The sequence below is a fragment of the Hydractinia symbiolongicarpus genome, chromosome 8, assembly GCF_029227915.1.
Source record: "Hydractinia symbiolongicarpus strain clone_291-10 chromosome 8, HSymV2.1, whole genome shotgun sequence".
Classification (NCBI taxonomy): Eukaryota; Metazoa; Cnidaria; class Hydrozoa; order Anthoathecata; family Hydractiniidae; genus Hydractinia; species Hydractinia symbiolongicarpus.
The window spans coordinates 7,462,498-7,489,697 of record NC_079882.1 but is presented as its reverse complement, the minus strand read 5'-3'; the positions used below and the strand labels follow the sequence as shown (position 1 = coordinate 7,489,697).

At 34.5% G+C, this 27,200-nt stretch overlaps 4 protein-coding genes across 4 annotated transcripts; all 4 read right to left on the bottom strand.

The window, feature by feature from the left end:
• Nucleotides 1–3,013: 3,013 nt before the first annotated feature.
• On the bottom strand, nucleotides 3,014–5,539 carry LOC130655609 (homeobox protein ceh-8-like). The gene is made up of 3 exons (XM_057458375.1): nucleotides 5,382–5,539; nucleotides 4,958–5,211; nucleotides 3,014–3,729 (listed from the first exon to the last, which is right to left on the bottom strand). Exons 1-3 carry the CDS (start codon nucleotides 5,482–5,484, stop codon nucleotides 3,442–3,444), a joined length of 645 nt encoding a protein of 214 aa, XP_057314358.1. The 5' UTR covers nucleotides 5,485–5,539; the 3' UTR covers nucleotides 3,014–3,441.
• A 5,371-nt stretch (nucleotides 5,540–10,910) lies between these two features.
• LOC130654051 (coiled-coil domain-containing protein 1-like) lies at nucleotides 10,911–12,649 on the bottom strand. The gene is made up of 2 exons (XM_057456567.1): nucleotides 12,207–12,649; nucleotides 10,911–11,651 (listed from the first exon to the last, which is right to left on the bottom strand). The coding sequence occupies exons 1-2, from the start codon at nucleotides 12,283–12,285 to the stop codon at nucleotides 11,158–11,160; spliced, it is 573 nt and encodes a 190-aa protein (XP_057312550.1). The 5' UTR covers nucleotides 12,286–12,649; the 3' UTR covers nucleotides 10,911–11,157.
• Nucleotides 12,650–14,712: 2,063 nt separating this feature from the next.
• On the bottom strand, nucleotides 14,713–17,748 carry LOC130654050 (protein LTO1 homolog). The gene has a single exon (XM_057456566.1). It carries the CDS (start codon nucleotides 15,382–15,384, stop codon nucleotides 14,974–14,976), a length of 411 nt encoding a protein of 136 aa, XP_057312549.1. The 5' UTR covers nucleotides 15,385–17,748; the 3' UTR covers nucleotides 14,713–14,973.
• Nucleotides 17,749–20,752: 3,004 nt separating this feature from the next.
• Nucleotides 20,753–26,920, bottom strand: LOC130654049 (E3 ubiquitin-protein ligase LRSAM1-like). The gene is made up of 5 exons (XM_057456565.1): nucleotides 26,440–26,920; nucleotides 23,329–23,736; nucleotides 22,505–22,766; nucleotides 21,435–21,723; nucleotides 20,753–21,129 (listed from the first exon to the last, which is right to left on the bottom strand). The coding sequence occupies exons 1-5, from the start codon at nucleotides 26,835–26,837 to the stop codon at nucleotides 20,888–20,890; spliced, it is 1,599 nt and encodes a 532-aa protein (XP_057312548.1). The 5' UTR covers nucleotides 26,838–26,920; the 3' UTR covers nucleotides 20,753–20,887.
• Between the last annotated feature and the right edge of the window lie 280 nt (nucleotides 26,921–27,200).

Sequence of the window (27,200 nt, the reverse complement as noted above, 5' to 3'; positions counted from 1 at the left end):
GGATATGCCTAATGCAGTGGTTGCGCAGTGCACCGCAAAATTAACCTGAATGTTGCAGTAGTCCAAGGCGTGCCTTGTGCAACCCACCCTTACAGGGTCATTCAGCAAATTGGTTGGGATTTCTATGGCATACTTAGTGAATTCAGGGAATGCAACCTCAATGTGCTAGTCTGTAGACACGTACAAGCGCTGATGTTCCAAATTTGTAATACCAAGTGGCCATTCTCCCCTGTTACGTTTGTACTTTGCCTTGGGGTTGTATGAGTACATGTTAATCCTTTCTTGAAAAAAAGGATGAAGCAACTCTATATTACTGATATCGACAAGCCTACTATATGTGAGGACTACCTGGGACAGAATAGTAAAATAGCCTTAAATTCCATCAGTATTAGACCTATATGGCTGAACCTGTACAGCAACAATGACTTTACCATCTTTAAGATATGGCCCGATCAGAGGGTGACTCGGATCGCTATTATGAATGGTCTGTAGAAGATAATGCGAGTATCGTCAATAGCCAAGCAGAGGACAAGATCAAACTGTTTGTCCCGAAAAATGAACTCTGTAGACCCCGTGTCAGTGACGGGTACACAGTGGTGATTCATCGACAGCTGCAAGAGCACTTGGACCTACCCTATGACCCCGCGAAAAATTACTATAAGTATGGTGATCACGGTGCAGTCTACAAGACCGACGTCTATATTCGACTACGCCTTGTTTGCCCTCAGTTGGGTGAAGACGACTGCCTATTGAATGGTAAAAATTCTAAAATTTTGGCCTTGCTTCCCACCAAGGAGCTAAACACTTGGGAGGGGGGTATGCTGACCCGGCGTTTTGACACCCCAATCTACCTACCCTTGAAGGGTTCCACGGACCGTCTGGAATTCATGTTGACGGACGAGTACCACCATATGAAAAACGTTTCCTTCACCGGCCTCACGATGCATTTGCTGATAAAATAAATGAAGAATATAGCCAAGCTGTACCCGAATTTACCGAATGCACCCGCGGAGGACAATACTATCCATGAAAGCCAGAAGTATAGACTTGGGAAGATAGGAGATATTGAAAAGTATCTGCGGGATGAGATTAAAGAGCGGAACAGACTCGCAAAAAATTTCAAGATGCCTGGGACCTGGGTGAGGTATTGTGACCATGGACTGCTGAATATCAGCATTATCACCTCGGGTATTGGGATCGGGGCGTTGGCCACAGGTTTGGGAACTCCACTCTGTATAGCCATGGGGGGATCACGATCGCCGTCGGAATCGGTCAGGCCGGTCTGCGGAACTCCAGAAAGAGGCTGGGCGTTAAATCTAAAAAGCATGAGACTATAAGGCTGTTGGCGGAGATCAAGATTAACTCCATCATTGATCTTATCTCAAAAGCCATTGAGAACGGAGTCGTTAGAGACTATGAGTTCACTCTTATCACGCAGGATCATAAGAAGTATATGCTGCTAAAGGAACAGATACGTCAACGCGTTAAACAGATCGTGAATGCATTAATGAACAGGAACGTACTCAGTTAGTTGCGAAAGGCCGGGAAGAGGGGAGGCAAGATGTTTTAAAAAAACTTCAGTCTGTACAGTATGCAAGCGCTACCTAGAGTCTCCACCTGAGTATATGCCTTAATTTTGTATTTTTTATAGACCTACAAGGGTTATAAAATATATTTGAAGTCGTTATACTAAAGATTCTGTAATATGTACCAGGGGGTAGTAGTTGTTACCTTGCACATACATGGATGAAATAGCTGGGATGGCACTGGCTTGGCAGGGTTCATCGTAGGGTACCGGCATATCATGGAATTTAGTCGTGATTGCATCTTTGTAGTATTTGATTTTGGGGTTCACGTAACGGTCCTTTTTCACAGGCTCTGTCGTCAATTACTCATAAATCAACTCCTCGATCTTGGACCAGATTTGACGATATTTGGTGACTCAATCAGGGTTCTCTTCGAAATCAAGACTCATTGCCGGTACTGCACTGGCGTTATACCGGGTCACCCCATGCGGGGACCAGATTTTGGGCGTCTTTACCCTGATGGCTACCACAAGGTCCCGTGTATGGTACCCTACTATTTATCGATTTTCCTTACCTCCATTGACAGAGATAGCATCCGGCACCGTCAGGTAGTCCACGTTGATATCGTTGATGTCTGTAAAGATAGCAGCAAACGAGTAGAATAATTTAGGGTTGACAAGCTCATTCTCAAACTGTAGCATCTTGTTTTATTGAAAGTTCAAAGGACTTCAGAGAATTGCATGTCGTTGTGCATACGCGGCCACCCCCATTATACGTAATATATTCGTGATAACAGTACTAACACATTTACCATTTACTTCAAACCTCCGACCACAGGTGCACCTGTCGTACGCATCCAACATACGTTCACAGTCCTTCCTTATTGTTCCATTTATCTTATGATTCTAGGGTATAAAGGCGAACCTCTAGGTCCTTAATCCTTCGCCCATTTTCCTTCTCCTTCTCCGATTCTTTTGATGTTGCAAGGGCCATAAGTGGGAGGGAGATACCAATGCCAGCCAAAAAGGTCATGAATGCCGCAGTTCAAAATATATCGAATTTTGATTGAGCGTTGATGCGCATTTATTATAGTAGTATTTATCTGTTCACATCTTTACTGCGCATGTGTTGATTATTAGCATAAGGGAATTCCCATTTCTACTCATTTTCTGTATACTTTGATGTGCGTAGATTTTTAGGGAATTGTGCTAGAGATTTTTGACTCGTTTTTGTATGATTTTTGATGACGTCACTACATTGCACTGATTATTAGGGACTTTACATGGCTAAGCACAGCATGATACTGGATGGTACTGGATAACGAGGACTTGTTGTGACGTACGCGTGCGCGTATGCGCGACTGGACTAGAACATACATTTCCCTATCTCTCAAAATGGCTACAAGAAGTAAAGCTGTTAAGATGGTATAAAAATGTAACTTTACATCTTTTGGTGGCGCTAATCTCATTTGTGACGTTATAAATCAACTCAAAGGATAAAGCGGTTTGATAAATTTGGCTTTTTTTAATACCAGGTGTACACAACAAGCATATAACTTTATATAAAAAATAAACTTTCTATAAATAAATACAAATTTGTAATAATAAATATGAATGCTATAAAACACAAATATAAACATATTATATTACTATACTCTCTCTAATCCACGTCATAAAATTCTATACAAACTCAACCGCAGTCCAATAAAATTTATAAATTTTCATTGCTTTGATGCAGCTATGTCATTTCGTGGCGTTTACAAAGACTCTTACCGAAGCAGGGAGGGGTTTGGTTGGGGAAAACAGGGAATTAAAAAGTTTAAAAGTATAAGGAATCGACGTAAGGAAGGTGATAAGAGCGATGTAAAAGGAGTTACAGGAGGAAGTAGGGTATTTTCAAACAATGTAATTAGGGATTAATACTTAGCGTAACAAGTTCCTTCTCTACACTGGAAGCAACTACATTTTTCTGTTGCATCATTGGGTGATATTTCGTCGCTGTAAGAATTCGACCAATGGTAATATTGCTGGCTACATGGTTTGACTGTTGGTTGGTCGGTGAGTTCATTTTTGTTCCATGGCAACGACAATATGTCTTTAGTTAGATCAATCGTGATGTTTTCATCGAGGTTCGCATTGTCATTTTTTGGTTTACGACGATGCCCTTCTTTTCGATATTTCGCTCGACGATTTTGAAACCAAACCTGAAAAAGATTATGCAGCTTTTTAGGAAATCCAGTTTGAATACTCTAAGGGTAAAGATTTTTGCGTTTTTGGCGTTTTTTTTTTTTTTGACATTTTGCTGAACGTTAATGCCTTTGGAAATTATTTATCACCAAAACGCGAGATTTTTTCACGCGAAGTCACGGATAAAAAACAATTTTCAAGGCAAAAAAACAAAAAAACAAAAAACGGGGAAATCTTAAAGTTGCGATTTTTATTTTTTTTAATCATCAACTACAATAATATTTTTTGCTGTTACGAATATTTCTCAGATATTCCGATTCCGTAAAACAATAATGGATGCAGACTTTTGTTAAAAAAAAAATGAGTTTTGATTTTCGCGAAAGTTTTTACCCGAAATTTATCTAAATTGCAAATTCGCGAAAGTTTTTGTCACAAACTGTCTGCCTTTCGATAGTTTTAATACTTCGTGCCCAGTTTCATTGGGAAAAAATGTAGTAGAAGTAAAATAAGTAACAGGCCGCGTTCTACTCATTTTTATTTCATATTTCTTTTGTTTTTTATTACAGGAAGGGAGTGGTCTGTTGTAAATTTGTTGTATTCTTTAAGTAATTGTTTCAAATCAATCCTTTTAAAAAAAATAAGCAAAAAACTAGTTACAATGCGTTTAATAAGATTGATGAAGCCATCGCATTGGAGTTATAACTTTGAGGCCAAATAACTTAGAAACGAGGTGGTGACGTCAGTTATTTTTCACCGCCTGGATAACTAGGGACAACCTGGGTAAGTTTCTCAAACCTGAGTGCCCGAATCCGTTTCGGAATGGACGGCTTGATAACGTCATCAAAAACCCTTCAAACCTAATATCTTTTCAACTGTTGGTCAAAATTACATGATCCTAATTTTCGAACGACTAAATAAATTTCTAAAAAAAATTTATACGTTTGTGAGATTTTGCTGACGTCATCAAAATTCAATTGACGGTTCTCTTTTCAATTGTTCTCCTGCCTAAGTCAAATTTTTCACAGGCCTCATCGACTAGTATTTGGATATTTTCAAAGTAAAAAATAATTGTAATATAATATTATATTTTCTGACTGGTTGTAGTATGTTAGATCTTTACTGCCCGCTAAAATTTTTCTTGAACTTTTTCTTAGTAGAATAACCAATTTGAGTTAGTTTACGACATGATTTTGGAAATGCTAGGGTCCCTAGCGATCTTTTTAAAAATTAATAGAAATGTCAAACCTTTATTACGTATTGTGGGAGATTAATCCGACGACTTAAAGTATCAATATAAACCAATGTGGGGTAGCGTTCTTTCTGAAATTCTTCTTCTAAAAACTCACGCTGACAGGACGTTATTGACGTTCGTGGACGTCTTGTGACTTTATCGTCATCTATATCGTCTGCCGGTGCTGGTGACGTGTTTGATTTCGTTGAATATGGCGACATACAACGTCTTCGATAAGTAGAGAAACAATATGGTGGTAATCTGTAACCTGAAAGAAATATTATTGTGGACTATTAAATTTTAAATCTGAAAGACATTTTTGCATTATGAACTTAAGGTTTTATTATTTTCTATGCTCAAGGGAAAGGAAAAGCTGTATACATATTTCTTCTAAAGGCGTGCCTAAAATTTAAAAACTAAATTCTTCGGTGGACTTACCGTGCGGCGTATAGATCACTGCTGGAAGATGAGTCTCATTTTTACTTCTATGCGAAGATTCCTTGGCTAAAATTTCATCAATCGAGAAACCTGACAACTTCATGTTTTATTAAGATCTTCGCATTGAGACTGTTTTTACGTTATGTGAAAGTGTTTTTAAAAAACAAAATTTTATATATTGAATACAAATTAACGCATCTATATCTAAATCAAGCCTTCAATTTCGGACCCCTTAATTATTTGTTTCATTGAAAACGGTGTTAATTACGTCTCAAATTTGAAGTTTATGTATTCTTTTGTAAAGATAGTTAATTGGATGGAAGGAAATTGTAATGAATGAACGGTTACCCATAATTAGCTTAAAAGTTTAAAATCTTTTTTTAAATTATACCGCTGTTATTTCAAGCATGATCAACCTTGGTCAAACTCTTTTGACTAAAGCCTGCTTTTCACCGTATATTTTGGAATGTAAAATGCAAAAAGGCGCGCAGAAATTTCAAAACATAATTTATAACATTATTCGAGACAGTCCATTAAATTAAGAGAGTTTATAAATGTATTCAAAAAATTTTTTCGTGAAATTCGCGAAGTTATATGAATGATGGTGCACGAAAATGTTGCTAGTGGAATACCGTCCTATAGTTGTTAAACACAAAAATAACTTTATTTTTGTTTACGCGCTTTGAGATGGAAAGAGGCGGGTCTTGTTAATTTCATGAAACGAATCTACTTGACAATAAAAAAACCCATTAATTTGCTTGGACGCACGAATTTTGTTTAATAGGAAACCCAATTTAATTTAACCATGGAGTTTAGGTATGAAATATTTTAGGAAAATTTAAATAATGTATTCCCATTTAAGTATAAGCATATAGAATTTCTAGAAATAAAATTTCAGAATTAACATTATTGATTTAGTAGTCACGCGTTTTATGGACGGCTTGTAGATGGACGTCTTCGTAATAACTTATTACTAAGGTGATAATTTCTTTTGACATACAAAAGCCTTTCTTTTTGTCACTTCGTTGGTAACTTTTGCCAATCATCCGAACGGAAGATTACTATTGAATTCGGCTTATCGTGTACAGTTTGTACACACCGTGGAAAATGTTGTGACGTATGAATACATAATTTTGCTGTGAGTCAAAATAAATCTTTCAGATATTTTAGCAGGGTATCTTATATTCTTGAGAACATTATACGCTAACTGTATCCAAAAAGTATCACCTATAAAACTGTTCCGTCATTTACAAATATTAGTGCATTAGATTGATGTTGATGTTTTTATTAAAGTTAGTGAAGCCATCGCACTTATAAATTTAATGGCAAATGACTTGGAAATGGGTTAAAAAAACTCACGTTCATTCCCGCCCGGGTAACTAGGGGCCACATGGATCATAATTAGGCCAGTTCCACAAAATTGGATCATCTTGGAACCGACGGGTTGATGACGTTATCATTAAAAAAATATTTAAATATCTCCTCCAGCCTTGTTCTTTTGATTAATCTTATCGTGGCTCCGTAATTACAGCTCGGTCAAGACCCTGGGGACAAGGATGTATTTTTCTAACGATTCCTCAAAAGCACAGTACACTCTCTTGATCAGTATTTCAAGCCTAACACAATAGTGAAGACAAGATACAAAACTTATGAAAAGAGAGGGCACGAAATAACCCTATTTGGCATAGGTGTGCGGTCGATGTAAGAACTCAAAGGTGACGTCAAACAAACTGCCCAAAAGCTTTAACGGACAGAAATTATCTAAGTTAAATTAAAATTAATCTAAAATTATATCTAAAATTATGTATAAGGGAACAGATTTCAAATCAAATTTTGTTTTACGACTTTTTTAGTAAATTTATTTATTTTTTGATATTTATGATATATGCTATAATTTGATCTATCCAGAAGCCGCCATATCGTGAAAATTTTTGTTGGATATATTGATAAATAACGCGTGTTTTAGAAACAATAAGGGGTCTGGTAAATAGGAAATAGAAATCTAATCAATTAATAAGATGGATTAATCAAAATCATTGAAAATGAAATCCACTTTGCATGTAACAATATGATTGACAAGTTGCTTCCTGCATGCGAGTGAAGTCATTTCCTTGTCCAACCGAAAAGGTTTTAAACATTTTACTTTTTATTAAAAAAACAATATACGTGGTCACACGCAAAATTTTCTAGTGCGTCATTCTCTAGTATGATGAGACTAACAGGATGTCAATTAACTCTGGACTAATTGATATCTTAACAAAGTTATTCCCTATTTTGTTTTTACTTTTCTGAACGTGTTTGTCTTACATATTCGTAGACTCGCCAGTGTAAACCTTTATATATATGTTTGGAGTAATTGAGCCGTCAAAAATGTTTCTTTGTTAACCCTATTCTGTCAAGCGTTTTCGAACATATGACCGGCAGGGAGGATTCCTTTTGATCCTTTGAACTAAAGAACTTCTGCAATATAAATTACTTACATGATCTGGAATTTCCATTCGTGGAATACATAATTGGGGAAATTAACACTTGATTCTAAAATTGCATAATAACATTTAAAAGGAGCCGTAACATTCTGAACATACAATTTTTGACATATGTTAAAATTCCGTTGGAAGTTGGAAACTTAAAAACTTTTTGTAAGTAAGATAAATTACTTTACCCTATTCGGTCCGGGGGGAGGGCGTATTCCCCCCCCCCCCCCTTGACGGTCTTTTTTAATAACTCCTTATTGCTATGTTATATGGCTGTGAAACTTACTGAGTTTCAATATTTACCTATTAGACACCTGTATGTGAAATTTTTAGGTCCCATATCTTTCAGAGGCCCTGATATTGGCCATTACTCGAAACTACCCCTAAAAGTCTCTAAGAAATCCTTATAATGGAGAAAATTTAATAACTCCCGTTAGGATTATCTTTAAAACTTTAAAATTGCAACACAACTTTGTTTTATTAAGAAGAATCATTTTGCATAATTTGGACACGTGATTAATCCGATTTCCCGATTTTGTCGGATTTTACCCAAAAATCGGTAAAAAAACCGGATTTTCGGGCAATTTTTGGCACTTTTTTATGTGATCCACGTAAAAACTGGAAAATATGTTAGGTAACTTTATTTAGCTTTCAAAAACTTCAAACAGAATGCAAATTTTGCTCTGGAACAAAATTAATTAAATTTTAAGCAGATAGTGGCATTTTTAACAAATTTCGAGCTTCTGACGACGTCACAGAGAATGTGCTGACGCAAGCAATAATTTATTGCTGCCATTTTGTTCCTTTTATGACGTACTATAAGTGTGCCAAGTTTGATTCAATTTAAACAACCCTATGAAAAGTATTTGAGGGGGGGGGGGGGGGGTGGATTCTTTTGAATTCCTTGTTTCCCAGATATACGTTAAAAAATTCGAAATAGTAAGTTTCTTTCTTATGGTTGTTTTGTTGAATCTGATTTAAAATAAGGAAACTGCCTTTTCGTAATGAACCAGTGCCTTCTGTATATGAAGTCTGAACCTAGCACCACTTAGCATGGAACCTAGCACCCGCTATCAGAAAGTGCAGTACAGTTGAGAAATAAATATGCCTGGGGACGAGGTTACTTACGTATAAAACCCACTTTTAATGAATGGTTTTACTTTCAACTAAACACATGCGACGGTCGTAAACGATGTTAATTGTCGCTGACGTCAGCATGACGTCTTTTTGTAAATGTCAAGGGTTTCACGGTTCGTAATGTAAGAAATTCTGCATTGTGTGTATGTTAGAGTTGGTGCCTTTCGAACAGTATATAGAGGTTACATCTGTTCTTGTATAAGTGGGGACCCATGCAGCCAAAAGACTGTCAAGTTTTAGCCAATTAATCGTGTATATCTATTTCGTAAAATGGCTCAAAACAGGTGTCCATTTCTTTTTGTCTAAGATTGTATGGAATATGATATGAAAATAAATAGCTAACGGTGTTAATAAAATCGGAAATTCGTTTGAGTAAAATTTAACCGTGGCGTATTTACCGTTTGTTTTTACCCGACATTATGCAGCTTCGAAAAGTAGCGGTAAAATTCGCGATTCTTCGTTATACTCAGCCGCGTAAAGTTATCCGCGACCTCGTAAAATAATGTTGGATTCCCAGTGAGCATTGAAATCAGTTCACGGTCTTACGTAGAATGATAGAATCGGTAAAATAAAGAGAAAAAAGAAGTATCATGTAAATCAAGGTTTTCGTGACTAAAAAAGAACAAATCCTAACATATGAGTGTAAATTCACATAAAAGCCAAGGTTCTATTCTCGTCCCCAGAACTCTTTGAGATAAGCCTAGGTTTTATTTCAAAAATCTCTGGGGACGATAATGCCAAGGTACATATACTTCTTTTCGTGATAAAAGCACTCGGAACTCCGACACCCTGAATAGCACAAGGGCACCGAATATTTATTATTTTTCGCCGTAGGTTTTGATGGCCATTTAAGGGCAACCTCCACTTCCAGCAACAAACTAAGTATCAGTAAAAATTTTATCGCTGATTTAAAGATCTAAATATATTTTTTAAGCAGTTACATTAAATATGTCTTTACTTCAGGAATAAAAAAGTATCCATAGACACTGCACTCACGAATACATTCACCAGCAGGGGCTTGTTTAGCACGCACGTGTAGCACATGCTTTTGAACTTCGCTCAATCGTCTGTATCTTTTCTACTAAACGCAGTTTTAGGTTTACCAGCGTTAGCTAGTAAGCGTAGAGGTGCCATTTCTAGTCCCTACGTAATGGAATTTGACAGTTGACACGCTGACAATAATGTTAGCAATGCTACATGATTTTAAACTTTATGTGTTGTTGATGTTATTGATCCATAAATAAGCAGTTATAAACTGAAATCCGTAAGAACTCCTAACTGTGGTATCCGGTCAAAGTTCTTTCGCCGGTTTCATTGTAACTGAAGCATCCAAAATTTTGAAACAAACAAACAACAAAATTTTGTTAGTTACTTTACTATTGGTGACACATGTCAAGAGCCAATTGGCTCACAAACCTATGCTATACAATCTCGTTCCCAGGACATTTTGCGTTTATAATGATATTCACTGTTATACAGCTCAGGCAAGAAACCTTGGGAAAGAAAATAAAATATGGTTGCTATGAAAATATTTGGTGTTATTTCAATGGATATGTTAACTTGACTACAAATTACATCTCCAGCAAGAATCCCCTCCTATTTTCATCACAACTCTACTCATACAGATTTCTATAGTGTCTACTAAAACCACGTACTGATTTGCTCCTACTTCGCCGAAAAGTAAATGTGATTCATAATGTAAGGAAAAAAAAAGCATAACACAGCACGACAATTTTGCAAAAAGCTGTTGTAGACCATAGCAATAAAAATAGGGATAAAAACAACCTTAGAGGGTCGCGTGTGCTAAGTTTTATCTCTTTTATTAATACGAAAAGTTTGTCAGTGACTGAAAATACCGAACCAGCCCAGAATTTGGCTTAACAAAGGAGATGTTTTTTTCATTCTAAAGAAGTAAGTCTTTTTACTTTGACAATTCTGTTATAATTTATTTTTTTATTAAATTGCTCTTTCTTATACATTTATTATCTCTTTCTATATATTTAAATTCTTCTTTACACATTCCATGTCTCCCCTACTTTGACATGTCCTCCATCACAGATCTTTGATCATCTATATCTCGAAATATGGATCTCCCTCCCAGGTCAGGTTTTTCATTTTTTGTGACATTATTGTAGCTATCAAAGTTAAAATGAGTTTATTTGTTTTTAATCTTCTCCATCTTCAGAATCCTTCTCCTCATTTCCAGCATCATCATTATCATCGTCATTATCATCATCAGCATCATCGTCATCTTCGTCATCCTTTAGAACAATACCATCTGCTTCAAAATCCAACGAAAATAGGTTTGCATTATTTTTAAACATGTTTTTATTTTTTTCGGATTTCGTTCCACCGTCTTCTAATGCATTGACGTCATCGATTAGCTTTTGCCTTAGTAAGTCAAAATCAAGCCTTGGAAATTTCTTAGACAGTCTGATGTAATAGTCGTGAAGAAGGTAGCCATTTTGTTCAGGAACAAAGTAATCATTTTCGTCTTCATCTTCTTTATTTTTACTTTGAAATTTTAACTTCATTAGATCTTCCTCGTTGTTCCCATCTTTGTTCAACACTGCTTGTTTTGCTCTCTCATCCGCAAATTTCGTATGTATCGCTCTTAAGTTCTTTTCTACACTTGTCAAAAACTTTTCATCGTCAATATCTAAAAGAAGAAATAAAAACATTATCGGATAAATTTAAAAAGATTGAGATTATTAAATAACGTAGTTATTTTGAAACCCAGGGCTTTCCGAAGACGTTAGGCAATGAGTAGACAGTCACTATATTTTTAAAGAAATAATCAGGGAATTACATGTTTTTCTTTATAAGAACCAGTAATATCTAAGTAACCAGTAATATTTTCAAACCTTTTTAGCCAAATTTGTTTTAATGTATGCGTTTATATGAAAAATTGTGTTTATGAAAAATTGAGCAAAGGAGAAAACTAACGATGACAAGCAATTGTAGTTTGAGAGAGTTATGGGAGAGAATTTATATCCTGGATTGTTCTTAGCTTATAGAGTCAGACTCAAAATACAGCAAACAATAAGAATTGAACTCGAAGCTGTTTATAGGTTCTTCTTATTTTTTGATAAAATTTGAGTCTCGTGTTCTTAAAAATGTTTTCATGCAAATAACGTATGGGACTAAAGAATATGGAATTTAGACTTTGTAGACATCACGAAGAAATACACCGATGTAATGAGATATTTCTTACCGTTGATGTATAATGAAGCTGTGTAAGATGTACACAAAACCACCACCAGCAGTAACGTCGTATAAACACAATAAAACATGACTCGGTTGAGTGAAATGACAAATATAAACCTTCACAGTTGAATCTAAGTTCCCTACGTTCGAAATAAGAACAATAATAAAGAGAAATTCATTCAATATTTCTTTGTTCGTGTTACCTCGGCAATTTTATTTATAAAAAAATAACGCCATTGTTGATTACAATACCATATTATTCAATACATCAACCAAAGGCGTGTACATCGGTTATCACCTTTCATAACGGCGGCGAATTATTTCACGAGAAGACTTTAAATATTAGTAAAAACTTTTTTATCCAGTAACAATGACAATGAAAGTAAATGAGAGAAAGTGTCAACATTCCGAACTGTGTAGGATAAGAAAGTCTGCTATACGTCTCTATTACTTCCTGTACTGCTCAATTACATGAAAGAGATCTGGGTACGAGAATGACAATAATATAAAATACAGTTTGGAAGCTAAATTACCACTTTCTGACAACTTGTTATCTACTTTAGTCCTAATGGTTAATGACCGAATAATATGAACACGCCAACAGATCCTGGGGACGAGGTTAAGAAGGCGGGGAAAAAGCGTGTCAAATAAAGATGACGTCAGCTAAACTATTTATTAACGTCATCGCTGTCAGTAAATATTGGTTAATACATGTGAAATATTCTAATCAACTATTTCAAAATAATATAATAACAATTGTTCGTATTTTATGACAGCAGGATACAGGAACCGAACATATACTTTGCACGTGACCAAGCTAATTAATGGTTTTGTGAATTACAAAAAACCGCTGCGCTTAGACACAAAATAAGTTGACCGCCCCGTGGGTTTTCACGACGTGTTTTTAATTTAATCTCCTTATGTATATATCACTCGTAATTTTCCCGAAATCTATTGTTGTTTTTTTCTTTATATCCTTCTATTTTATTGTTCTTTTCGCTGTTATTGTATTATACCTTACACCTATACATTTTTCCGTTTATGATTGTCGGTTTTCTTAAGTCCTTCATACCAAAAACAAATTTAACAACAAGTTCAGAGTTGTTGATGTCAAATTCGTCTTCAGGGCTTCTTAAAGCGTCCGGTAAAAAATACTGGGGACGAAGTTGACGGCTTTAACGTGATATGAGTCAGCTACATAAAAGTTACATAAAAACTTGTTTGTCAAAAGTATGCAATCTTGTCTTTTTTACATTTCCTGATAGAATTTTTGCAGTACCCATGTCAATTAAAGGTTGGCTATTCAAATGGTGTAGCTAAATGTGTACAGTAATAAAACAAAATCCAGTCACGTGGTGTTGGCAAGGAATTAATTTTTCCTGATTTCGAAAGTAAATTTCACCTAAATTTTTACGGCAGTATTTGGTGAAATCGTCCCCTAGATTTTTTTACTTCTGTGAATATTCATAGTTTCCTTTTCATCAGAAAACTTCTATCAATTACAGCTTTCTAGCTCAATCCCTTTATCTAGACTTCTTGCAATAAGCCGTCCTTTTGGAAACTCGAAGCGTTTAGCCCGAAATAAAAATATGACTTCTTTTTGTTTTTCCCCTTATTTTATAGATTACGAAAATTAGTTGAATAAAATTGAGCAACCATTGAGCAAGTTTAGATCTAGATATGGACTAAAAAAAAGTAACCTAAGTTTTGACCAAAATTTTGAAAAAAACTAATTTTCCTTTCCGTATTCCTTGTAAAACTTCCGGATGATTTAAATTTCGAGAATTTTTGGACTTTTTGCGAAATACTTTAATAACCACTGCCACCATTATATGAAAATATGTTCTCAAAAATTTTCGTCAAACTTTAAGGATATTAGTTTGACCTGACAGGACGAGTTTATTATTGTGGAAATCCAGTCTGTAAATCACTACCTGTTGTTTGCGTTATTTCATCAATTTTTGACCCCGTCCGCATTTTGTTGATTTACATCTTAAAAATCCTTAAGTCAATGATAGAGATGACGATTTTTCTGATAGGAACATAGACTTTGATGTTAATTAATGATTATTTGATAGTGACTGTGCAAAAATAAAAACATTAAACTTGCGAATTATGTCATATATTTGGCCATCCGCGAAATTTAGTGAAACCCTCGTGAAGTATAAAAAAATTTAATTCGCGATCTTGACATAAAAAACCATTAGTAGTAAAGATTTGTGGCGCAAAAATTTTTATTTTAGGCCTCTTAATTCCTAATTGCAAAACAAAGGATGCAAAAAGTTGCCCATAAAGGTATTTTTACTGAAGGTTAATATTCATTGAATAAGTGCTTTGCTTGCGTCTCCCACCTTCTTAATTCTGGAAAAAATCAATGTGGTAAAACCCAGTGTACATTTAACTAAAAAAATAATAATTACTGATTGGGTTTTGTTAATTTGAAGAAGATAATTTGCATAATGAAAAAATAAACAGGGTTATTGTTGTACATATAAAAAAACATTACAAAAATGTAAAGGTTGGTTGATTTTATTTACCATTGTAACAAACAGAATTAAGTATGTCCATAATTGTACATGCATCATAAAATTGATATTACAAACTTAACAGACATTAATCTTCAGCTGTGTTAAAATATTGACATGAAAAAATAATGTCTCTCATGCAAATCCAGTTAAAGTAAGTTCATCTCCAATTGAATTAAAGTGGAAGTAAAGACCAATATATCAGAGTTGTTATCCATAAATCCTAACCAGGTTCCCTGTTATTTATCTTTAAAACGAAATGTGCTCTACGTTTAATTCAGTGGGTATCTTCAAAACAGATGAGAGTTGCCTAAACTTAGTCCGAATTTGTGCAAGCAAGTCATGCGTATCATTGTTTTCTGGATCATCATAAGTAAATTTATCTACTAGTTCTTTTAACTGTTCCAGAACTTTCTGATGATTCTTTTTCATATTATTGTCAAGCAAAAGTAACCATGTCTCCACAAATCCTTTATAAAATCCGATTTCTCTCCCAATTACATTTCCTTGACTAATTCCCAGTTTAAGTCCCTGCTGTTTACCATCAATCTTCCCACTCACAAAACCAGCATTATAACCTTCTTGTTGCAAGCCTTCTTCCATAAACACAATCTTATCAAAAGGATCGTCAGGATCCAGCTTCACATCATTGAAAGCCATAACTTTATGTCGTCATTTAACTATTTGATAAATAAATCTGAATAAAACTGAATAACAAAAACAATAATAGCGCAAATTGTTTTGAAATTTGAGAATCGATTGCTTATAAAAAGTTATAGGTTCATACTCTTTCAATAAACAGAATTAATGTATTCATGGAGTTCATATACCTTGATGATATCAACAACTAGAAAGTTTTATAAAGACACATTGACCTAGATTGCTGGCTTTTCCTACCCTCACTAATGTGCAACTTAAAATAAATTGGAAAAGTTAACCTAACAACATTTTCAATAGAATAGATAAAAACTGAAAATAACATCATGTGACTTCCCATTTAAAGCGTTACGCAACAAACTAAATTAATGTTTAAGGAAAGGTTGTTTTTACTCAGTAAAATCCTATAATTATGCTACACTTAATCTTATTTACCTGTAACTTACGATTTAAATAAAATTTGCGATTTTCTGTCAAAAATCCCTAAATGTTCCCGCACTCACCTGAATTAATCACAAAATGCAAACAGTGCTTTCAATTCCGGTGACCTAGACACCAAAATAAACAGTAGTGTGACTTTATATATATTTATTGAGCAAATTATATCAAACATAACCTTTTCAAGATGCTAACAAACCTTTAACTAGGTTTCTTTGTGGTTCTCTCCCAACTATTTCTGCCATTATGTTTTTCCTCAACGTTTTATCAGTTCTTTGAGGATACAATGTTCCATGTCAAAGCAATAATGTTTGCTCATGCATTGATAGACAAAGTAATGTTGACATTTACCGAATGGTAGCCTTGTGGTAGAGCATTCGCTTTCAGTGCGGGAGGTCTTGGGTTTAAACCCCGGTCGAGTTATGGCAGAGACTATAAAAGTGTGAATCTATCCTTTCTGTTTAGCGCTCAGCATGAGAATAGGATTAATATCTTGGCCGATTGTCTAGTTAAGCAAATGCTGTGCCTGCATGTCTTTCGTAGCTAAAATGGGAGCTTTAAAAGCGCTAGGACCCCCTTTGCAGGACCCTCATTGATAGCAGTACCAATAGAAACTGAAGAGGCTATCCTGGGTAAATAATTTCAGTAATAATAATAATATTTACAGGTACCCTCATGTACATAGCGCACATTAAGATTAAATTGCAATGTTGGCTTTATATATGTTCTATATATAAGGGGTATATAAGTGAGTGAGTTCAGGATAAATTTCATCATGACATTTTTTCGATCCAAAATCAGAAAGTAGTCCTTTTAAAAAGATATTGTGAGTTTAATTTTTGCCTCATATCGAGGACCTAAGCTAAATATGTCACCGTTTTCTGTAATTCAAATAGGACCTTAAAACACCTAAAAAGCACTTTCATAGTTCATTTTGGAAGCAACTGAAGGGGAGTTCATATAATGATGAACCTAACAACCCACACAAAATCCTTCCTGCTGGTAAAATCAAAACTTTCCAAACCACATTACACCAGAAAAAGTTCTGCTACATTTTAGACTTTAACCTTGTGTTAAATGGAAAGAAATAACCTACTATCAACTATGATATACTCCTTAAACTATGATATCATTTCTCTATCTATTCTCTCTTTAGGGTCACTATTTTTCATTTTTTCTAATGAACGTGCTGCTTTGCTCACCATGTTTACTTTCGTTTTCTATTGACATGGCTCCGGCAACCGATAGCTAGGAAGCGGGTAAATTTGGTGTGCCCAGGGCTTTTTAGGTTTTTTACTACATGCAAAAAGCCTAAAAGCCATGGGTATGAGATTGTGGGTGTGGTGTTCTCCTCGCAACGCGGCCAAGAGGGGGGGCGATACGACGAGGACACCGTTTTATAGTTCTTTGCATGATTTCAGAGATTAATATTTTCTTTGGACGCTGAAAAGTGATCTATATTAGTCAATGAGTGTAAAGCTTGACAGATGACTGAGACAGTTACCTTAGGATATAATTCCGAGAAAAGTAAAAAAAGAACAGCGTCCTCGTTGTTTTCTATAAAGTTTTGCCATAAAATAAGAACAATCCAGGATGCGAATTCTTTTGCAGTTCTCTCACAAGCTACCAATTTTTGTGGGGTTTTTTGCGTAAGTTTCTTCTCCCAACTAAAATAACTGCAAAAAACACTCATGTAATATGAGCATCCATGTGCCAGCAACAAAACACCCAATTTTCATATTATAAACGCGTAAAGAATTTTGAAAACATTTAAGAAAATACATTGTCGTGTTCTTAATATTAAGAACAAAGTTAGACAAATCAGACCGAAAAGACTGGAGAAATAAGAGCACTCAGATTTTGCTGTTTCTTTTATAAAGGATTTTTAAAAAATAACCGACTTGTTCTTATAAGAAAAGCATTTAAAACCCACTCTTCTCCTAAATGCCGTTAAATGGTGGTATTTTGCAACCTCGTTCCCATGGCTTGTTAGGTGTCTAAATATAAGAAGCCAAACAAGCCCTTTTGATCAAATTTCAAACTTTCGATGACGTCACAAAAAATGTGCTGACATAAGCAAAAATTAATTGCTGCCACTTTGTTTTTTGTGACTTACTATAATTGTGCCAAGTTTGATTCAATTTGGACAAGCCTATAAAAAGTTATTAAAGGGGGGCGAGGGAGGACGGGGGCTTAAACGTAACAGCAATGGTTCCTTTCTCACATCTTTACACATTTTCTCTAGTAATTTCCCTGCAATATCTCGTATTTCATTGTGTCGTAAAGAGACGTAGCCACTTTTCTTGCATGATAACGCATGTGTAACATTAAATTTGCTTCCACACACGCATTCTGATAACTGACTGTAGATATATTTAATATAGAATGCTTTTTTAAGTATATACGGCGCCTAACAAGACTGATGTCTTTATGACAATTAATATGGTTAATCGTTTCTTGACAAGTCAACTCAAGTGTAGAGATAATGAAAATGCTTTGAAATCAGCTATCTCGAACTTAGTGAACACTACTATAGCAACCACAGACCTTCAAAATCTTTTTTGCGAAAACTTGGCATATTAAAAAAGTTACAGAAAAATCCTAACATTGTTATATTATCTCCTGATAAGATAATGGTGTTGTGATTGTTAATTGAACTGATTATTGCAACAAGATGTATGAAATTTTATCTAATGGAACGAAATTGAAGAAACTTACTCAAGATCCAACTATACAGCGTGAGGCACAACTACAAAGATATTTAAGACATTTGAAGAAAATACGTTTTTTTACGGACATAACATATAATCTGTTAACCATCTCACTTATAAGGTTCTCCTAAAATGCATAAGAGAAAAGATTATGAGATTCCTCCATTTAGACCAATTAACCGTCTTCAATAGGTTCATACAATTATAATTTAGCCAAATTTTTATGTGATATGTTAATAACGCCTTACATTCCAGAAAATCATACCACGAAAGATACATTCACATTTTTCAACGAAGTCCAAAGGTAAGAGACAATAATTAGTTTTTCGTTTCTTTTGATGTTGTTAGTCTATATCCCTCTTAATGAGACTATTGATATAACTGTTGAAACTGTATTTAATAACAATTAAAGTTTTAAATTAGGTAAACTTCAGTTAAAAAAACTCTCCTCAATTTTAAAACATCTCAAACTCATTTCCTATTCGATGGTGAGGTATATGATCAAATTGACGAAGTGGCGATGAACTCTCCTTTAGCGCCTGCTCTTGCAAATCTATTCATGTCAGTTAAGGAAAAGCAATGGCTCAATTCTCGTGAAGGAGAAAAAGGTTTATTTTATAAAAGATATGTTGATGATATTTGTTGTGTTTTTGAATCAGAATCTAGGATATTTTTAGAATATCTAAACGAACAACATGATAGTGTTAAGTTTACACCAGTAAAAGTAGGTTTTCTATAAATACTAGTTTCTGTAGTACCATAATTGGATATGTTGCGTCTAAAAATGGCAATTGCTTGTTAAGGCTGTTTTTCACTTCAAGAAAATTTTCCGCGGAACGGAACGGAAAGAAACGAAAAAAGCTTCTAAGCATCCGTACTTAAAATGTTTACATCACGGGAACGGAAAATTTTTTTGTTCCGTTCCGAACAAAGTAAAATCGAGTTCAACTTTTTCTTTGCGTTGTGTACGGAAACGACAGGTAGAATATTTTTTAGCCAATCAGATTATTTTATTTCGTGAGAATTGTGAAGTGTGTTTACTTTCTGTATTGAAATGTGCGCAATGTTTCGAAGTGGAAATTACCAGCAGAAAATTTTCTGTTCTGTTCTGTTTCTGTCCGTTCTGTTCTGAGGAAAATTTTCATGAAGTGGAAACAGCCTTAACAAGCAATTGCCATTTTTAGACGCAACATATCCAATTATGGTACTACAGAAACTAGTATTAATAGAAAACCTACTTTTACTGGTGTTATGTTGAATTTTAATAGTTTCACTCCTATAACTAACAAAAGAGGCCTTGTTAAAACACTAGTTAATAGTGATTAGAGTTTCATAATAATTTAGTAACTTTGAAAAATATATTGATGAAAAATGAATATCCAGTCATATTTATTGATAATATCGTAAACAAATATTTAAATGAGCAGGTCAAACAACCATCTGGAACTGTTTCTGATGAAAAAACTGACAATGGTATATGTGGTTTCTTTAAATTACCGTTGATAGGGATCTTATCCAAAAACACAGAAGTTAAGCTTAATAGTCTTGTAAAAAGGTATTGTAAAGATGATATATCCATTAAGTTGTGTTTTACCACTTGCAAACTGGCATCCATGTTCTATATTAAGGATAAAATAAGTAATGCTCTTAAATCCTTTGTTGTCTATACATTTGTATATGCTAACTGTAATGTTAGTTATGTGGGTGAAACTTCAAGACACCTGGCAACAAGGTTAATGACTGTAGGTGAGTGTAAAAAGGATGTGATGAAAGCTGTTTTTCCATTTTAGATTCCGCTTCATCTAAATATGGTTTGCGTGTAAAAGAAGCTTTACACATCAGAGGGGAGAAACCAGTCCTTAACAAACAGGTTAAGAGATTGGTTACTACCGTTTGTGTGTAAACAGGTAAGTATATTTTATATATCAGGATAATGTATTCAGGCCACTCCTTTAGTCTTTTGTATTCCCAGTTTTTTTGCTTAATTTATTTTAATTATTTTGTTTATATAAGTAATTTTTAGTCTATATTGTAATTATTTTTAATTGTTGCTATAGTAAAATTTTAATGCTATTTAGTTTAATAAAGGCTTATAAAATAGGCTTGTACATATTTTTAAATTAACTGAAGATGTCTTGACGTTCAAGACGAAACATGTCTTGTTAGAAAGTGTATACGAAAATTTCGTCGATTTAATTTGGCTTCATCAAAAATCAACTCAATCCTGTAACTGGTTTTTAAAAAAAGATTCCCATTTTACAGTAATTACAATTTTGCGTTATAAATTAGTTTGAGAAAATAATTATATATACACATGTCTATTGTGTTGTGTAAATATAACTCGCACCCTGATATATTTACTGTGTTTGATATGTTCTAATCACATCGCGTATCGGTGCTCGACACATTGGACAATTGTGTCCATCTATTTTTAATTGCAAACCACATTGCTGACAAACACACATATGTCCGCATTGGTAGAGGACTGTGTCAACACTATTATCGATGCAGATGACACACTGACCAGAGGTGACGGTTGTTGATCTCGGTGGATAAAAAAGTGTCGGTTGTTGCATTCCCGCTTCAACTGTGCTTCGCCCTGTAACAAAAAATACAGATTTGTAGAATTAAGTGATTTTAAAAGGCTATTTGAAAAACATTTTAAACTCTCCTCTTTTCAGACTCTCAAAGAATGGAAAAAAAAGCATAAAAATGTTTTTCCAGTAACTTATATCCAACTAAACAAAATCCGCCAAAATTTTTATCAGCTAATTTTTTTGTCGGCCCAAATATTCCACATGTCCGATGTTATTTTATCACATAAAACCAACTTTGTTTGGGTCGGTAAGGTATTGTAGAAATTTGGGTAAGCTAGCTTACACTAAAGGGGAACTATGAAGATACCTTGTGTCTGTGATAACATGTCCTTTATGAAAGCAGAACACACAGCTGCCACCTCCTGTCGAATCGCACGCTGAGTATCAAGCTGTATCTCCATACTCATCGCCATCATACGCTTCATCTCATCTAACTGGTGTCTCAGACTGTGTAATTCTGAAGCAGTATTTTCATTCATAGATGCTTCTAGTTGTACGTTTCGAGGCTGATTCCTTGGTATTGGACCTGTTCGTCGTGGCAAGGAACGAATGAATGCTTGAACAGAAGCTCCATTGCCTGCGTCTTGCACGCGAGACTAAAATTAAAAGAGCTTTTTTGTACGTTTGATTTAACTTGAATATAAGGTATAAGGAGTAATTATTGCGTATATTAACAACATATATTTTTGTCATAGGTGACAAAGAAGTCCTAAGTGCTTCAATTAGGCTGTGACAAACATTAAAGCAAATTTTAATGAAGGACTAAAGAAAGCCGTTCACACGTTAACACAATTTTCGGACGGTTTTAATTCCGGAAAAAATCTTGTCCGGAAATTTTAGCGTCTGAAATATTTTATGGATGCAATTTTCTTAAAGGCAAAAAAAAAATTTCTCAGAAAATATTTTGTCAAAATCCTTGAATATAGGTTTTTATTCGCGAGGTGTAAAAAATGCAATTTTGCCAACATTAATTTTGCGAAATAGTTATGTTGCGATATTTCGATTATTTTTCGCGAACGAACCATTTTAAAGTTTTTTTTATGAAGAATTATTTTTGAGAATCTACTCATTTTTTTCGCAATTTTAGACCCATTTCTTCAGAAACGATAGTCTTTCATTAAGCTTGCTCATAATATAGAGGCTTACCATTATCTTATCAACTACAAAAATAAAAAATTTTCGAGAAAAGAATACACGAAAAACACTTTGTTTTTCAAAATATTTTAATTAATTTTATCAAATAAGTCATTTCTAGTAATTTAGCGAATCTTTATTTCCGCGAACTGACCTTTCCGGAAATTTTTGTGCAGACAATATTTAACGAGCATGGGTAAAATTCGCGAAATTCGCGAAAATTGATCAACATAACATACTTACTCGTACAATAGATTCAAGTTGATCAGGAAAATCTGATCTTAGCATGTTGCTGACAACTTGCAAACTTTGCAGTCTTGTTAAATCCTCAGTTATACTTTCGGTGAGCAACTGAAGTCCAGTTTCGATTGTAATTTGAAGATTGGTAGTTTGAGGTGACTCAGGTATAGCTGTTAATGGTGGTGGTGTGGGAATACTAGAGGTGGTATTTTGTGATGGTGTTCCATTCTGTGGAGAAATATTCTGTACGCTTTGTCTTGGTTGCCTAATATAGATTTAAAGGATTTAGTTGAGATTTTTTAGTAAAAAAACGCGTACAAATCGTCCCAAGTAAAATTAAGAAATTGTATACTATTCACCATATGAATGGTTTTATGAAGTATGATAAATCTGTACTTAAAAATAGTCCCTGCTATCTATGCTGTAATGGTTTAGTTTAAATAAGACATTAAAACTATGAATCTAATTATTCGCCAACTTTATTACCAGAAACTTTCGCGCAAAGAAAATGTCCCGTTTTTTGAGAAGTCTTTGTTTTTATTAAATCGTGATGTAAATTGGGCGTATGTCAAGCGCGAAATTCCAAATTTTTAATGCTGTTATGAAATTCAATTTTGCAGCCTTTTAAATCTCCGTTTTATAAAAGATATTGACACACTTTTTTGATCATTTGCAAAAACTAATTCCCTATAAATAAACTACTTTTCGTTACACGCTAAAATTAATTACGCATATATGTGAAAATTTCGCGGGTTTTTTCTGACAATAAAATTGTTTTTCAGGAAAAAATAATTTCCAATGTCAAACAATTTTATATTGATACATACCTGCGGAATGAATTATTTCGAGATGCTGGTTGAGGCTGAGGTGCACGTTCACCATACATTCTTTCAAGTTGTGACCGGAACGCCAATCCCCCCACACTTGGGTGTCGTACTGATCCTCTGCGCCTCTCAACTTGTCGCGTTTGTTGTTGAATTCTTGAAGATAAGGCTTGTTCTAATTGAGCTCTAAACCCTGTCTGAAGAGTGGATTGAACAATACTTTGTTCCTGTAAATTGTTAACATCATTTGCAACATGTTCTGGTCGATTGAATTCTTCTTGTTGTTGCCGTTCTTCCTCAGTAAGTCCATGGATAGCTCTTCGAAAGAATGTTTCTAGATTTTCTCTTGAATTTCTTCCTGTCACTGGTCTTTCATCGAGCTGGATACTTCTTAGTTCTGAAAATCGTTCACTAAAAAAAACAATTGACGTAAGGGTTTAGCTATTTCTGGTTGTTACATTTAGTTCCCACACAAATGAACGTATTTTCAAAAACGAATTACAATTATACGCAACTACAAAACCAGCAATAAGTTGATATTTTTTGACATTATTAGAAAATGGCTGCTATTCCTAACTTTTTCTTTTGATATTTTGACAATACTTAATAGACATCATGCAGCATCTTATTTTTTGTTTGTTTCCTGCCTGCCAACAACAACCAAAAAAATTGCAACTGTTTAAAAGCTGTTGTAAGAAGCTTTCACCTCACCATATTTCATCAAAAAGAATCAAAAGCAACCATACACACATCAAGACATTTATGTATATCGTTAAATATTAAGAAGCTTATGTATGCAACCTAAATATTGTCATACTTTGATATAAACTGTCAACATCGACAACTTCTGATACACAGAGTTTGATTTAACAGTACCATAAAATCTTTGTGCTTGTGCCAGGAGGTTAATTGAACTCAGGGTGCAATTTTTTCATTCCTTTAAACAAACCAAAACTTCCAACGTTGATAAACTTTTCTTTTAACAAAACAAATGATTTCCAGAAGTTTGAGAATATTTTTGCAGTAAAAACATTTACAATAGACCAAAAAGACCCTGGGACAAGGTTGGGATTTCATTTCCAAAATTACACACAGGCACATAATGATATGAGAAAATAAATTAAAAAACAATTGCCAATTTATCAGAAATACTTTTCACACCCATATGATACTTGCAAAACCATCGTTTGAGGGTGTTTGATAAGTATTTAGTACTTTTTGTTTCACCGATCTTTTGTTTCGTTTAAAGTGGCAATTTGATCTCGTCCTCAAGTCTGTATAATACATTCTCACATTTGATTTCTGGTAAACATATACATTTTTATAGGATTTAAACTTAACTCTTTTTTAAGTATATATTTTGTTCCACTTGTTTCCACTTTAAAAAAATGTTTTTCAGAATGCAGGTTTTCTAAATTTAATCTTAACACTGAGGTTGATGTCAACGGGCTTATTAAAAAAGTCAAGGGGAACTTGTTGATCTTTAGCCTAAAAGTCCTCTTTCGATGTTGCTGCATTATGAAACTGGAAATGGCTAAAATTATTTGCAATGTCATCATGTCATAATTTGGAACATTTTAAAGTTTTGACTTGTGATCTGCGATATTTTTTTTAGTTTTATTACTCCTGATGTAATATAGATAGATGATGTTGACTGTCAAGGAAAATTTAATTTACAAGGGACTTGCATGCCTTTTTTATCGTCAAGATTGCACCAACTGTTGCCCCACCTTTTGAAAAAATTGGCTTAACTTGAACTATAATCTCATTTTCGTTTAACTTTTCAAGGTTTGAGTTACATGGTTTTAACTGTATATTTGTAAAGAGAAAAAATTATTTGGGAGGAATTTATTTTAGTGAATGCGCCTTTTCTGTAACTAAGTAAGTTCTAACAAATTTAGAAGTATAATTATTTATTCTAGTTCCAGTTCTTTTGTATAGTTTTTAATTATGATAAAAAACACTAGTTTGTTTGATTATTGTACCAGATGAATATTTTAGGCTCCACATAATTTCAAATTTTTGATTCTCACCCTGAGCCCTACGTTTATGATGTACCATATTACCATTTTTACCGGCACCGAAACTTGTGTACTTTACAGAACTGAACATCGCTGGGGTAGATCACAGGTGAGAAAAAAAATTTGTGCTATCGGGGTATGACATATAAATCTATTGTTATCTTTGTAATCATTCATTAAATACCAAACAAACCTATATCATTATGAAACTGGGCAGGCTGGAGAATATTTTTAAGAAATTTGTTTTATTACTTTGTGTGATCTCCTCCACAGATCCCATCTGGTAGTTTCTTTTACGAAGTTTTCCTAATGTCACGTCTGTTTTTTAGGCATCAAAAAAAGGTACAGCTACTAGCTCCATCTGAGACAAGTCGCCAAGTATTGCAACCATTTTAATTATGAAATGGACTTCTCACATCTCACACCAGAAAAAACACATCATGAAATTAAGACGTAAATCACGGAAATAGGTTCTTTTAGTCGTTATTTTTTCGTTTGACTCAGTGCAACGCCCACGTGGTTTACTGGCTTCTAGGGATGGCTTGTAGTCAGAACCATGAAGTTATGTGGCGAGCGGAGTTGCCAGATCGTCAGTAGAGCTGTTTAGTTTTAGATAATTCCGGAATTAGGACGATATATGCTATACATATTTTTTGTCTCATCAGACATTGCTTGCTAAATCTTTTGTAAATAACACCCTTATCAAATTTGTAAGAACTAACACAGCTGGTAAGGGGCCTTCGAAAATTTTTTTCGGGCCCCGTTAGCGGGATATCGCCGCTAAGATTCGGACCCCCTCCCCCCCTCTTTTAGCGGATTTCCGTCTGTGAAATACACACATTCGGATAAATCTTGGCAGGCTCAGGGGCGTGTTTTATAGATAAAAGTTAACAGAATTGATGACAAGAGGAATTATGCTCACGAACGACTAAGAATTTTCAGGCCACAAACAAATTTTTGAAATTTCTCAATCCTTAGCGGATTTTTTTTTCAAACTTTAGACCCCCTTTCCCCCTTAGCGGCAATATCCCGCTAACGGAGCCCAAAAAAAATTTTCGAAGGCCCTTAAAAACAGTATATATGTGAAACAAACCTTTCTAATCTTTGTAATAACAGGTCCAATCCTTCCAAGACAGGAGATGTAGAAAATCTGACAGGAGTAGTTATTTGTGTACCTTCATTTGTTGAAGATGCTGATCGAAATAAAATTTGAAAAGGTATTTCAAAGTCTGAATCAGATAACAGACTACTTCGTCTGGTGCTGCCACATGTGCTAGATAATGTGCAGCTGCTTGAAATATCAGTTTCCGTGTCATCTCCAAGTTTCCGAGAAAACTGTGATGCCATGTTATTGCTGCCATGTGGTGCACCAAACGTTTTGTCGGAATCTGAGTCACTGGAAACTTCTACATCACCTTTCCATTTTACTTCAATATCTTCAGTTTGTACTTCTATATCAACAGAAACAGGATTTATAACTTCTTCAGCCATAGTTGCCTTTTAAATTGCAAAGTTATAAATTTAATGCTTTAGCTTCTTTAAAAAAACATAGTTACACTAAAGCTGAAAATGGATAAATTACCTATTTAATGAATTGAAATGTGATGAAATCAGCATATATTCCTATCATTATACCGCAAAAAAAATGATGAACTAGACACTTTCGGTTTCGTATTTTGACTCACTCTCGCGTGGGTCCCGCGGCCCTATTGTACATCGTAAGAAAAATCAGAAGTCCCCGGAAGAGACGAGCTCGGACGTTTTCCAATTCGGCGTCCCGGAGGTTTTTTTGCCTTCTTGATATGAGAGGATGACGGCGAAAAATCTTTTCTCATATCATATCAAAAAGGCAAA